The sequence below is a fragment of the Dendrobates tinctorius genome, unplaced genomic scaffold (genome assembly GCF_039654945.1).
Source record: "Dendrobates tinctorius isolate UK_male_01 unplaced genomic scaffold, ASM3965494v1 ptg000129l, whole genome shotgun sequence".
Classification (NCBI taxonomy): Eukaryota; Metazoa; Chordata; class Amphibia; order Anura; family Dendrobatidae; genus Dendrobates; species Dendrobates tinctorius.
Window position 1 is genome coordinate 20284156 of NW_027361797.1, and position 12852 is coordinate 20297007.

A 12852-nucleotide genomic window follows, 5' to 3' on the forward strand; every position below is an offset into this window, starting at 1 on the left:
AGAAGAGGAGCAGAACGGCGCGGAGATAGGAGAGTATATTGACACACACTACACTCCAAGGACATATGCATAGATTTATTTTAAAAAAAAGTCTTCATGGGAGAGCTTCTTTATGAAGACTATGTCCAACATATACTGATAACTGAGAAATCAATTTTTTTTTTCCTCGCCCTCACTGTGTCTCTTTTTCACCATTTTTCTGTTATTGACTCTCCATTACATCAGTGCAGCATTGTTTATAAGCTTTTTGTTTTGTTCTATCAGTGTTCCTCCATTTTTTTGTTTCCTCAGGTGCCATCAGAGGCAGTGACCGCACAACAGACTTCATCTACCCCTGAGACAGCCGGCCTAAAGCCGCCTCAAAAGCCTCACCTGAGACTTGCTCAAGTCCAAAATCCCAAAGGCATTGCCCTGTCATGGAATGTCAACAGTGTTGATCTCGGCTGTGCCCCCGCTAAAGTCTACTGCCTGTATGTGCACCAGGGAGATCCAAACAACCCCAAAAAGCTGTGGAAAAAGATTGGTGAGATCAAGGCCTTGCCGTTACCCATGGCTTGTACTCTTACACAGTTTGTTGACGACACCACGTATTCTTTTGCCATGAGAGCCAAAGATGCCGACGGCCGCTTCGGACCACTGTGCGATATCCAGTCTACTACGCTAAAGCCTGCGAGCTCCTCCAAGAAATCATAGCTATTCTGTTTTACCTCTATTACCCACAATACACGAATAGTTTTCACTCATATTGAGTCTTGCAAAGTTGTTTTCTTCTATGGTTCTCCCATTTTAAGCCATTTTTGTTTGTATAGTCATTGTTTTGCTATTGCTTTTGAGCTGTACCTATGCGTTATGCCATCCAGACATAGGGTTGTTTGCTTCTTTTGTGTTTTTTTTTTTTCTTCCTCTTTTTGCATGATGTGGTTTTATAATAAATTTAAAAATCCATAAATATTATTAAAAGGGATTCAAACCATTACTGGCCTGTCTTTAGGATCTCAAAGATCAAAACAGGTTATCCATACGTGGTGCCGCGGCTGGATCAGTAAGTCCGCTACATTCAAGTGAATCAAAACTAGACACGCGTGCACATACAGCCGACTCGCTGTTCTTGGTAGGGGCTCCTTTTTGTTTTGTTGATTTATACATGCTTCATGGAGGTTGGACCCACAGTGATCGCACATCTATGATGATGTGAAAGTAGTAGCTTCAAACCTCTGAGTTTGTCATGACGATTCTTCTGTGAATGCCGGCCCGTAGCTGGCGTTCATAGATCGTGATTTACACTACACATAGCAGTGCTGAGGCACTGCTACGTACGGTACAAGCGATCGGATGATCCCAGCACCAAGTCCCCTTAGGGGACTAATATATGTACAGTAGAATAAAAAAAGTTTTAAACTATATGAAAAATACAAAAGTTCAATCATGCAACTATTGCCCCATTAAAATTAAAACAAAACAATACACTTATTTGGTATCACTGCATTTGTAAAAGTCCGATCTATCAAAATCTAAAATACATTAATCCGATCAGTAAAAGGCGGAATGCAAAAATAAATGCCAGAATTGTTTTTTCTTTTGGACGCTGCAACATTGCAAAAAGAGGTGATGAAAACATATCGAACTCAAAATGGTGTCTGTAAAACACCAGATTGGGCTCAACAATAGGCCCTCACACAGCCACAGCCAATTTTTTTTTTTTTTTTATATTAAAATTTAAAAAAAAGAACTATGTTTGGTATCTGCGCGCTCGTATTGCCAGTTCAGGTTTTACCGTATAGTGAATATGATAAATAAATTAAAAGAAAACAATTATGGAAGTTTTTTTTTTTTTTTTTTGCAATTTTAGTGCATTTGGAATTTTTTGTCTCAAGATGAAATAAATAGGATCATTCAAAAGTACAACTAGTCCAATAAAAAGCAAGCTCCATATGACTATGGGGATGGAAAAATAAAAAGGTTATGGCTTTTGGAAGAAGGGAAGGGTTAAACAAATCAAAAACAGAAAATTGCCTGGTGGTGAAGGTGTTAGTGTGACCACCATTTTAATTTTTATTTCATAATTCAATACTACAGATGAAAATATGCAACTAAGGCCTCTTTCACACTTCCGTTTTTCACAATCAGTCAAGATCCGCCAAGTTTTGATCACCCGGATCACCCTGCGGATATTTCCGCGCGGATTTGGCTAAATCCGCAGGTAAAATGACCTGCGTTTTACCTGCGGATTAAATCCACAGCATGTGCACAGTGTTTTTCAAAATTTTACATAGACTTTAAAGGTACTGTACAGCAGCAGAATCTGCAACGTGTCCACACAGCCTAATAATAACAAGTACCTCCAGTTAGAAATATAGTATAGTTCTTCTGATTCGCTATGTTACTTAACCCATGTGCAGGGCATTGCAGTAGTATAGGTATTCATAATTGCGACCACTCGTATAGTGACAGTTAGTTGTTAGTGGTTGTAACCATGGATACATAAGCTACTGCAATGCCCTGCACATGGGGTAAGCAACATAGCGAATCAGAAGAACTATGCTATATTTCTAATTTAAGGTATTTGCTAAAATTATTACACCTACTACATATTGGGTTAAGAACTTTTAAATGGGAATACCCCTTTATTTACTGAGATGGGAAACAGCATTTGGTCCATTTAAAACTATGGAGGGAGAAACTAGACCTGTTGCTGCAAGTTCTTCTGAAACAGTTAGGCTATGTGCCCACGTTGCAGAAATGCTGCGGAATTGTCTGCAGCATCTTCGCAACTCCTTGCCGCGGGTAAAACGCATGCGGAATTCGCATGAGTTTTCCCGCAAAACACAAGCGTTTTGCAAGTGTTTTTAGCTTGCGGAATGCTAGCGCTTTCCAAGCGATTTGAAGCATCGCTTGGAAAAGTGATTTGACAGGTTGGTCACACTTGTCAAGCATAGCGCTTGACAAGTGTGACCAACTTTTTACTATTGATACTACCTATGCAGCGCCAATAATAAAAGAATGTTAAAAATAATACAAATAGAGATATACTTACCCTCTGTCGGCCCCTGGAGTCTTCCCGTCCCTCATCGGCGCTGCCAGCAACTTCTGATCCCAGGGATGCATTGCGCAAATGACCTCTGTTGATGTAGCATCACACGAGACCGCTATGTCATCAGTGGTCATTCGCGCAATGCATCCCTGGGAACGGAAGTTGCTGGCAGCACCGATGAGGGATGGGAGGACTCCAGGGGCTGACAGAGGGTAAGTATATCCCTATTTTTTATTTTAATTCTATTTTTTTACAGGGATATGGTACCCAGGACATGGAGGACAGTCTCCTGTCCTCCAGACCCTGGGTACCATCCGCACAGGAAGCGCTCACTTCACGCATAGTGGGCATAGCCACATGCGTAAAGTGAGCGTTTCAATGCAATCCTATGGCGGTGGAATCACTGCGATTCCGCAGAATTAATGGACATGCTGCAGATTTAACCGCTAAGCGATTCCGCAGCGGAAAAGTCCGCAGCATTGGCACAGCAACTGCGAAATCCCATAGGATTGCATGGGGATGCGGTTTGTTACCGTTTTTTAAGCATTTTCGCAGCGGCGCAAACACATAAACACAACGTGGGCACACAGCCTTACAGTTCTCCATAGCATCTTATCAGTAGCAGCTGCCTTTTTTTCTGTCTTAGTAATGGAAAAATCTGTATTCACTGCAGACAGATTTTACCTGTGAATTTTGAGAGCAATCAGTCCTGGTGGAGAAAGAAGCAGATTTCTATAGTAAGGCCAGGGTCACACTCGCCTTTCCGCACCTATTCCAGTCCTCATTCTTTCCTGGTTGCTTTTCTATTGACAACTTCTGAGCTCAATATATTTTATAATAATTTCGGGGTAAAATAGGTTTCTTGTAAAGTATCACAGTCCTGCACTCGACGTGTGCAGTGCCGGAGGCCATATTTTACAGGACCTTATGTAGTTACTAAAGGTTGTTTTCACCTTTTGGACCTTTTTCTATTTCTAGGTTTGTTTTCTTTGATGTAGACTTTAATGCAGATGCCATTACTTGAAGCGCAAACATCTTAATAAATTACTGCGTAAAGGGAGGACCTTGCAAAAGTTCACAACCGAGGCAATAGCCATGACTTGGTGATTCATCCAAGTGCTTCAGAAGAGGACACTTGTGGGTGTGGGATTTTTTTCCCCCATTTTTTTTTTTTCACTTTTCTTGTATGCGAATTGTATCTTCAGAGAGGAAGACTACTTGAACTCCAGTATGATGACCTCAAGAGACAATTGTCCTATTTAATTTCCAGGATGAACATTGCATGGCCTATAAATCTCCTTACACGTCAGCTTGGCATTATCCACCAGGCGAAACGTTACCCCTTTTAACTTTGCTTTTTTAGCATGGCACATAACGCTCACGTTTTACAGTCATTTTTGTATGCAGTGGCTGCAGGTTGCTCTTTAGTCTTTTTTTTTTTTTTTTTTTTTTTTTTTTTTTACTTTTGAAAGGTAGAAATGACTGTCTGTAACTTCTCATCACGCCGTCTGTGTTGGCAGTTCTGGGCTGTCTACACAGATGTGTTTTTTTCTTTTTCTTGTAAATATGTGTGATAAAATCTATAGATGGAAAAATAAACGTTAGTGGAGCAGAGATTAATTAAAAGGGATGCTACTCATGCATACAGAAGTATTAAAATGGGTAGCAGCTCCACCTCAGCGTGCACCTTAGTCTGTTCTCAAATTGTGGCTTCCGCTATTACCAGACATCACTACCCAGACGGGTCCGTTTAATAAAAATTCCTGAGGGGTCCCATTGACATATGGCTTCAACAAGAATAGAGACCATGTAGACTATGCTAATCTTGCCAACAAAGCAGACCATTCTCTTGTGGGCAAGCTGCCCACCAGTCAGCAATAAACAGTTTTTTACTGAACAGGTGGGAATTATGGACAATAGATAGCGGGTGCATAACTTCTCGAACAAGGAGCATCTTCCAAGCCTTACTTGATTCTATCTCCCAAGTTCATCTGCCTTCACCAAAAGCCAGCACAGTACTACAGTCCAGTAAGTGAGAGTCCTGCCCTCAACCCGCCGTTACATGTCCTTTCCCCTTCCGAGGGTATCTAGTTTGCTACTATGGCCGTTACCTAGCTTCTCTGCTTGCTGACTCCTTTGAGCTACTCCCCCGGGGCAGTCTCGTCATCTCACGTTTACTGCTTTGTCCTGGCCCATTACCTCTCTGAGTTGCGAACTCAGGGCCGTACTGCTAGGTGTCTTGTCCCAGGACCTGTTTCCAGTGCATCTTTGTCTCTCTGGCTCTTTTTCTCTTGCCATCCACTGCCTCTGTCTCCACTCACGTCAGGGACGCCCACGTCGCGTGGCTCTGCTGATTAGTTAGACCTTAGGTCTGCTTCCCACTGCAGGCTCTGCCCTATCTGATTGCCTGTCCCTTCACTTTATCCATTCCCTTTCTGGGCTAGTCCCAACTATTAACGCCATCTCTTCCTATTATCGAGCAAAATGCAGCACTGTCACTAGTAACTCATGTCACAATACACTGTACAGCAATACGAGTGTGGCTAGGGGGAATGTGGGCGGTATGTCAATCTCCTTACAATAGTGCGGAGAAACTCGCTAGAAAAAAACTGGTAACCATTGTGCATGTTCAGCAGTCTAGCAGCGGGGGATGGCTTCCAAAGCAACAAATCAGTATACCTAAGAAAAGTGTAAATATCTCAAGAACGGATGAAAATTTTAACATCCGGTAAGTTACAAAAATGCTTGATAATTGACAAGCGCTACACAATAATACCCATTTATGAAGATGGGAATAACTCTTTTGTATGGAAGTTTTCACAAAATGACCTATTCAAGTTTTTTTTTTTGTGTTGTGTATATCTTATTCATTTTTCCCAATGTGTTTTCATTTTTTTTCCATACCATAATTTATATATATAAAAAAGTAGAAATCTTGCAATCTTCGCATTGGCCCCTTGGGCTTTTTTTTTTTTTTTAAAAACACACTAAACTCTTATTGTTTCAGAAAATAAAACGTGCATTAGCCACAATAGTCAGATCCAGACCCTATCTTTTGTATTGAAGCATCTAATGAGCGTGTGCAAAGGCCTTTGTGAACGGAGGAGAGAGGAGCAAGGTCATCTGTGACATCAACTATTGTGATTGGTGGATTCCGATTTATCTGCTGTGTTACCGTTCATTATAATCCTGCCTGTGATGGTAAGAAAACTGTTGAAAACTTCCTGAAAACTCTGGAAGTGTGAATCTAACAAAATGCCCCATTGGCCAGTGTGAAAACTGCAAGATTACTTATTTTGCTTAAGTTTGTTTTTTATAAATGTTTTTCATGCCTTTTTTTTCAATTCAATATCTATGCCAGCTGTTTGTGAATGAAAACTTTCTTGATCTCATTTAGATGCTTAAAAAAAAAAAAAAAAAGAACTTCATGATCCTGCTCACTGCGGAGAATCCTACAGGATCTGTGTGTTACATGTATTGGAGCCCACACTGATATATATATTTTTTTTAACTGCTTACATTGTGGAAGAGAGACTTGATGGGAGCATTGCATACACTGAATGCGAGTGTAACAAACACTCAGCTGTGAAAAGTATTAAGTTTGTCCCATTTTTTTTTTTTTCATGTGTGGAAGCTTTCTTGTTCACGTGCATTTGTTTAACATCCTATAATGACCTGAAAAACTTCTCGAGTATGTAAAATACCTTTTATAGTAGAGTATGTGTATATGTTTATTAAAAGCTAGATAAACCTTTTGATGGTGAAAAAGTTTATTTTTGTACTTGATCTGCGAACACTGGTTTATTCACGGAAGGACTGACCATACTCAAGGTATGGGTGCTGGCAAAATACTTTAGACTTCCGTGTGCCATTTTGGAAAATTTGGCCCAAAACAACATTTGGAAATATTGCAAGACAAAAGAAAAGTTACTCCAGTAAAGCGCAAATGATGAAATGGAGCCTATGATTTTCTGAGACTGTTCTAACACTTAAAGGGAACCTGTCACCCCTCCCCCCCAGGGCGTTTTTAAATAAAAGGGCCACCTTCAGCAGCACTAAGGCTGCACGCTGTGAAGGTGGCTCTTCTGTTCCTGACCCCTAGTAACGCCGAAATACTGACTTTTATAAATAGGTCCTCATACCTGTATAGCGTCCCAGAGGTATGTTGTGTCCCCCTGTATCAGCCACCTCCCAGCCGTCCATCATGCCCCTGTCTTGCGCCTGGGTGCCGCCTCCCAGCCGTCCATCATGGCTTGGAGGAGGCGCCCAGATGCAAGACGGGCATGATGGACAGATGGGAGGCGGCGCCTGGACGCAAGACCGAGGCATGATGGATGGCTTGGAGGCGGCACACAGACACAACAGGGGCATGATGGATGGCTAGGAGGCGCCTGATACAGGGGGACACAACATACCTCTGTGACGCAATACAGGTATGAGGACCTAATTATAAAAGTCAATTTTTTGGCGTTAATGGGGGTCAGAAACAGAAGAGCCACCTTCACAAAATGCAGCCTTAGTGCTGCTGAAGGTGGCTCTTTTACTTAAAAACGCCCTGGGGTGGTGACAGGTTCCCTTTAACACTTATTTGCAGGATGGCAAGCTATGAAGGTGCAGGCAAGCAGTGCCAAAATGAGAGTAAGGGGCAAGGGGAGGATATCAAACCCGCACACGGGCTGTGATGGGCCTTGGGCGAGGGGGCTACCTTACGCACAGCTCAAACCCCGGCCATGCCCGCTAATCTCTGACATAAAGTTCCAGAAGGAAGGAGGACAAACCGCAGGGGTAAAAATCACATGGAGCTATATGTAGGATCAGGAAGAGGGATATGAGCCTGTATATTTTTAGCCAAAAAATGTTGATTTGAAATATATTTTTATTTCCAAAGAATACCCCTTTAATTTGACATCTTGTTTGGGTGTAGCCTGACACTGCAGCCAGTCGATACAGTGGCTTGTGAAAATATTCACCCCCTTGACTTTCTACCTATGTTGTTACATAAACTGTGTTTAAATATTTTTGTAATCCGATTTGTGTGTGATGCATCAGGACTAAATGGTCTGATTGATGAAGAGAGAAAAATATCAGCATTTATGGGATAAAATAACTAAAAATTGGCAAGTGCATAATTTCTGGCGCAAGCAATTACCTTCATAAGTCAAATGTGTGCAATCTAAGTGTCAGCTTTCCTGAAAGGCAACAAAGGCTGCAACACCATCAAGCAAGAGGCACCACTAGCCAAACAACACCATGAAGACTAAGGAGATCTCCAAACACGTCAGGGATAAAGTTTTTTGAGAAGTACAAGTCAGAGTTGGGACATGACAAAATATCCCAATCTCTGATGATCCCCTGGAGCACCATCAAATCCATAATCAAATGGAAAGAACATGGTACCACAACAAACCTGCCAAGAGAGCCGCCCACCAAAACTCTCAGCCAGGGCAAGGGGTTCATTAATCAGAGAGGCAACACAGAGACCAAAGGTAACCCTGAAGGGGCTGCAGAGTTCCCAAGCAGAGACTGGAGTATCTGTCCATACGACCACAATAAGCCATACGCTCCATATAGGTGGTCTTTATGGAATAATGGGCAGAAAAAAGCCTTTACTTACAAACAAATGTAAGGCGCCTTTTGAGTTTGCCAAATGACATGTAGATGACTCCCCAAATGGAGGAAGGTGCTGTGGTCAGAGGAACAAAACTGAGCTATCACCCCAAGAACATGATCCCCACAGTGAAACATAGTGGTGGCAGCATCATGCTGTGGGGATGTTTTTCAGCAGCAGGGACTGGGAAAAATGGTCCAAGTCGAGGGGAAGGTGGATGGTGCGAAATGCAGGGATATTTTTGAGCAAAACTTGTTTCAGTCTGTCAGTGATTTGCCACTGGGACAGAGGTTCACCTTCCAATAAGACAATAACCCAAAGCATATAGCTAAAGCAACACTTGATTGGTTTAAAGGGAAACGTGTTAATGTTTTGGAGTGGCTTAGCCAAAGACCAGACCTTAATTCATTTGAGAATCTGTGGTCAGACTTGAAGGTTGCTGTTCACCAGTGGAAACTATCTAACTTGAAGGACCAGGAGCAGTTTTGAATTGAGGATTGGGCAAAAATCCCAGTGTCAAGATGTGGAAAGCTCATAAAGACTTATCCAAAGTGACTTGCAGCTGTAAATGACGTAAAGGAGGCTTTACAAAGTACTGACTTTAGGGGAGTGAATAGTTATGCGCAGTAAAGTTTTCAGTTACTTTGTCCTTAGTGGTTTGCTTCACACAAAAAAGAGAAAATCAAATGTTCACAGTATTAGGCATGTTCTTTATATGAACTGATGCAAACCCTCAAAAAAGCAGTAAATGCTTTTGGTACAATCAATGTTTTATCAGCAGGAGAGAGGACTATGTGTCCTGTGCCAGGTGATCCAGGTAATCTGTGTAACCCCATCCCTACCACTGATTGGCAGTTGCTGGCAATGCTCATTGTACTCAGGAAGCTGTCAATCAGATGTGGACGGGGTTATACACACCTAAATACTCTACAAGGGATTTATGAATTACTCCTGTCCAGATGTGGATGGTGTGAATGTTCAATACACTGCACACTTTTCTTCAACAAATGATGTAAAGAGGAGCTGTCACTTGCAAATAATATGCTATTTTTTTTTATAAATTCTTTATTTAAGAATGTTATTACAGAAATATTAGCAAAATACAAGTCTATAATCAACATTCAATTTTCTTTATGAGGAGAATTCAGGAGGGGAATTGGGGAGAGAGGGAGGGAAGGGGGAAACATGAAAGCGGATAACATTGGGAAGGGAAGGGAGAAGTAGAGATGATAGTTCCGTTGGGTAATAGCCTCTATCTTTTAACTTATGATAGCAAAGAGCGAAGTGTATACAGTCATATAAAACAATATATGTTAAGAAGATTCCTTGCATTAAAACTTAATGGTATTTTGGTACATGAACCATTAGTGCCATCTTCTTTGTAAATTATCTTGTTTACAGTAAGTCAACCGAATTTTTTTCAAGAGAGTAAATGTTATTGAAAAGGGAGGTGGATCAGTATCTTTCCAAAGTCTAGCCATGAGAATTTTAGCTGCATTGAGTAAATGAGAGATTACAATATAATCACTTACATGCTTGTATTGAGGACGAACACTATGGAGGATTTGTTTGGGTGTCAAAGGGGGTAGTGTTCGAAAGACATTCTTTATGTGTCCATGTATCATTTTCCAGAAAGGGGCAATTTTAGTGCATTCATACAAAATATGGGAAGGCATACCTGGTGATCAACTGCACCTCCAGCAGCTAGATGAGTAAAATTTATCAATCCTACAAAGAGTGTCTGGGGTTTTATACCAGCGGGAAATAATCTTATAGTTTAATTCTTTGCATCTCGTTGAGGGAGAGATGGAGTGAACCTCTTTCCAAAGTCTAGAGAGTTCCTCTGGTGTCAGTGATATATCTAATTCCTTCTCCCATTTACTTATGAAATTAGGAGGTTACCCCGAATCACAGAGTATTTTGTAAATTTTTGATATTTTTTTGTTTGCCATTTAAGTAAAAAAAAAAATATCTTGCGTAGATTTATCAATAGAATTATTGGAGATATTAGGTATCTGAATTCCAACTGTTTTATGATTTCAAGTTCTGTTTCTGACATTTTAACGCTGCTAAATATAGTCTTAAATTCATTCGTAGAAATGATATCTTTTTGAATAAAGTGGCCAATATGTATATAAGAGAGAATCCCTAGGGTTTTGAGTTTGTTTTTGATATCTCTGTATCTATTCGGGATCAGGTGTAACATTGGGGTATGTGTACAAATATCTGGAACAAAATCATGTTTTTTGTTCTGTTCCAGAAAGCTATTGATAGTTTGGTTAACGGGTTTACAATTTCACAATATTTGAATTTTTTATATGGTGTTGACCAAATATAATGGTTAATGTTTTTATTTAGAAGATTAAGTTCAATGTCAACCCATAGTTTCCTAGGGAGAAAGATTCTCACCTCCCTTATTCTGGCCATATGTGAGGCGAGTCTGTATTTTTCGAAGTCTGGCGAGCCCAACCCTCCTTTGCATTTCCTTTTTATTAGTGTTGAGTGTTTGATCCTACTATTGTTTTGCCAAATAAATTTGGAAATTAGGGTTTTAATTTTATGAAAAAAGGATTGTGGGATATCAATAGGTAACACTTGAAGGAAATAAAGTATTTTGGATAGAGTAATCAACTTTACGATATTCTGCCAAACCAAGAAATGGGCAACTCCATCCATGAAGAGACATCACGTTCCAGGTTGCGAATTAGAGGTAGAAAATTAAGATTAAGGAAGAGATGGAGTTATTAATCTTGGTCCCTAAAGGCCCTGTTACACATAACGATGTCCCAGTGATCCCACCAACGATCCGACATGGATGGGATCACTCGGACATCGTTCGGCTGATCGCTGGTGAGCTGTCACATATACAGCCCCTCCAGCGATCAGGACCAGCGAGCAAGCTGGTTTCCAATATAAACATCGGGTATCTAAGCCGCGCGGCTCCTGGATACCCACTGTTTACCTTGGAAACCAGTGTGTACGCCGGTTTCCAAGGTAAACAGCGGGCATCCAAGAGCCGCGGCTCCTGGATACCCGATGTTTACATTAGAAGCCAGCATCGCTGGTCTCTCGCTGCCACATGCAGCAATGCGGGCTGGCCAGCGGGAGACCAGCGATCGAAAAATGGCCCAGGACGATCGAGCACGATCAGCGATACCCGGCAGGGGGGCCAGTCACTGATCCCCGTCACACACAGCGATCTCGCTGGCGAGATCGCTGTGGTGTCACAAAATCAGCGATCTCGCTAGCAAGATCGCTGTGTGTGAACGGGGCCTTAAGTATGTGATATGAGAACAATTATTTCTGAATGGGGATTTTTTTAGATGAAAGATTCCAGTTTTCTTGATCAACATTAAGGTTTAGCATTTCTGATTTAGAAAAATTAATCTTAAAGTTTGATACTAAGCCAAGTTCACGTATTTCTTCAATTAATGGGTTGATAGATTGCCAGGGGTCTGTTAGGTAGAAAAGAACATAGTCTGCAAATGCGGCTATTTTATGCTCCTTCTCACCACATCTTACACCCTGGATTTTGAGGTTTTGTCTAATTCTTTGTAGAAAGGTTTCCATGACTAGTACAAACAGGAGTCGGGAGAGAGGGCACCCCTGTCTTGTCCCGTTCCCTATCCCAAAGCTAGGAGATAAGTCATTATTGATTTTCAATCGAGCCGCTGGGTAGGAGTATAGAGCCAAAATCTTCCTAATGAAGGATTCAGGGAAGCCAAATTTCACTAATGTTTTTTCCGTGCACTCCCCATCAATTTGGTCAAAGGCCTTTTCGGCATCAGTTGACAAAAGAGAGGTTTGAATATTTTTAGATTTTGTAAGGTAGATTATATTCAGGGTTTTAGTAACATTATCTTTGGCCTCCCCACCCCCCACAAAGCCCACTTGGTCGAGATTGATCAAATCCGACAAGAGGTTCTGTACCCTTCTGGCCAAAATCCCTGCATACAACTTGATGTCGTTATTAATCAACGAAATTGACCTATAGCTGCCACAAAGGGTTGGGTCCTTACCCTCTTGGAATAAGAGCAATATGAGCAGAAAGTGCTTCTGTTTTGAATAGATTTGCTCTGGTTATATTAAAATATTTCAATAGATATGGGGAGAGTTCTTTGAAAACTTTATAGTACTCTGTAGAGTATCCATCTGGGCCTGGACTTTTCCCTTTAGGGCTTGATTTAATGACCGATTCTACTTCGTCCATTGT

At 41.2% G+C, this 12852-nt stretch overlaps 1 protein-coding gene across 1 annotated transcript in view; it reads left to right on the top strand.

Moving 5' to 3' along the window:
• Positions 1–973, top strand: part of ATF7IP2 (activating transcription factor 7 interacting protein 2) — a 92756-nt gene extending 91783 nt beyond the window's left edge. The window contains exon 11 of the mRNA XM_073542835.1: positions 292–973. Within this exon, the coding sequence (XP_073398936.1) occupies positions 292–693 (402 nt within the window). The 3' untranslated portion in view covers positions 694–973. The remainder of the gene's footprint in view (positions 1–291) is intronic.
• Positions 974–12852: the final 11879 nt, after the last annotated feature.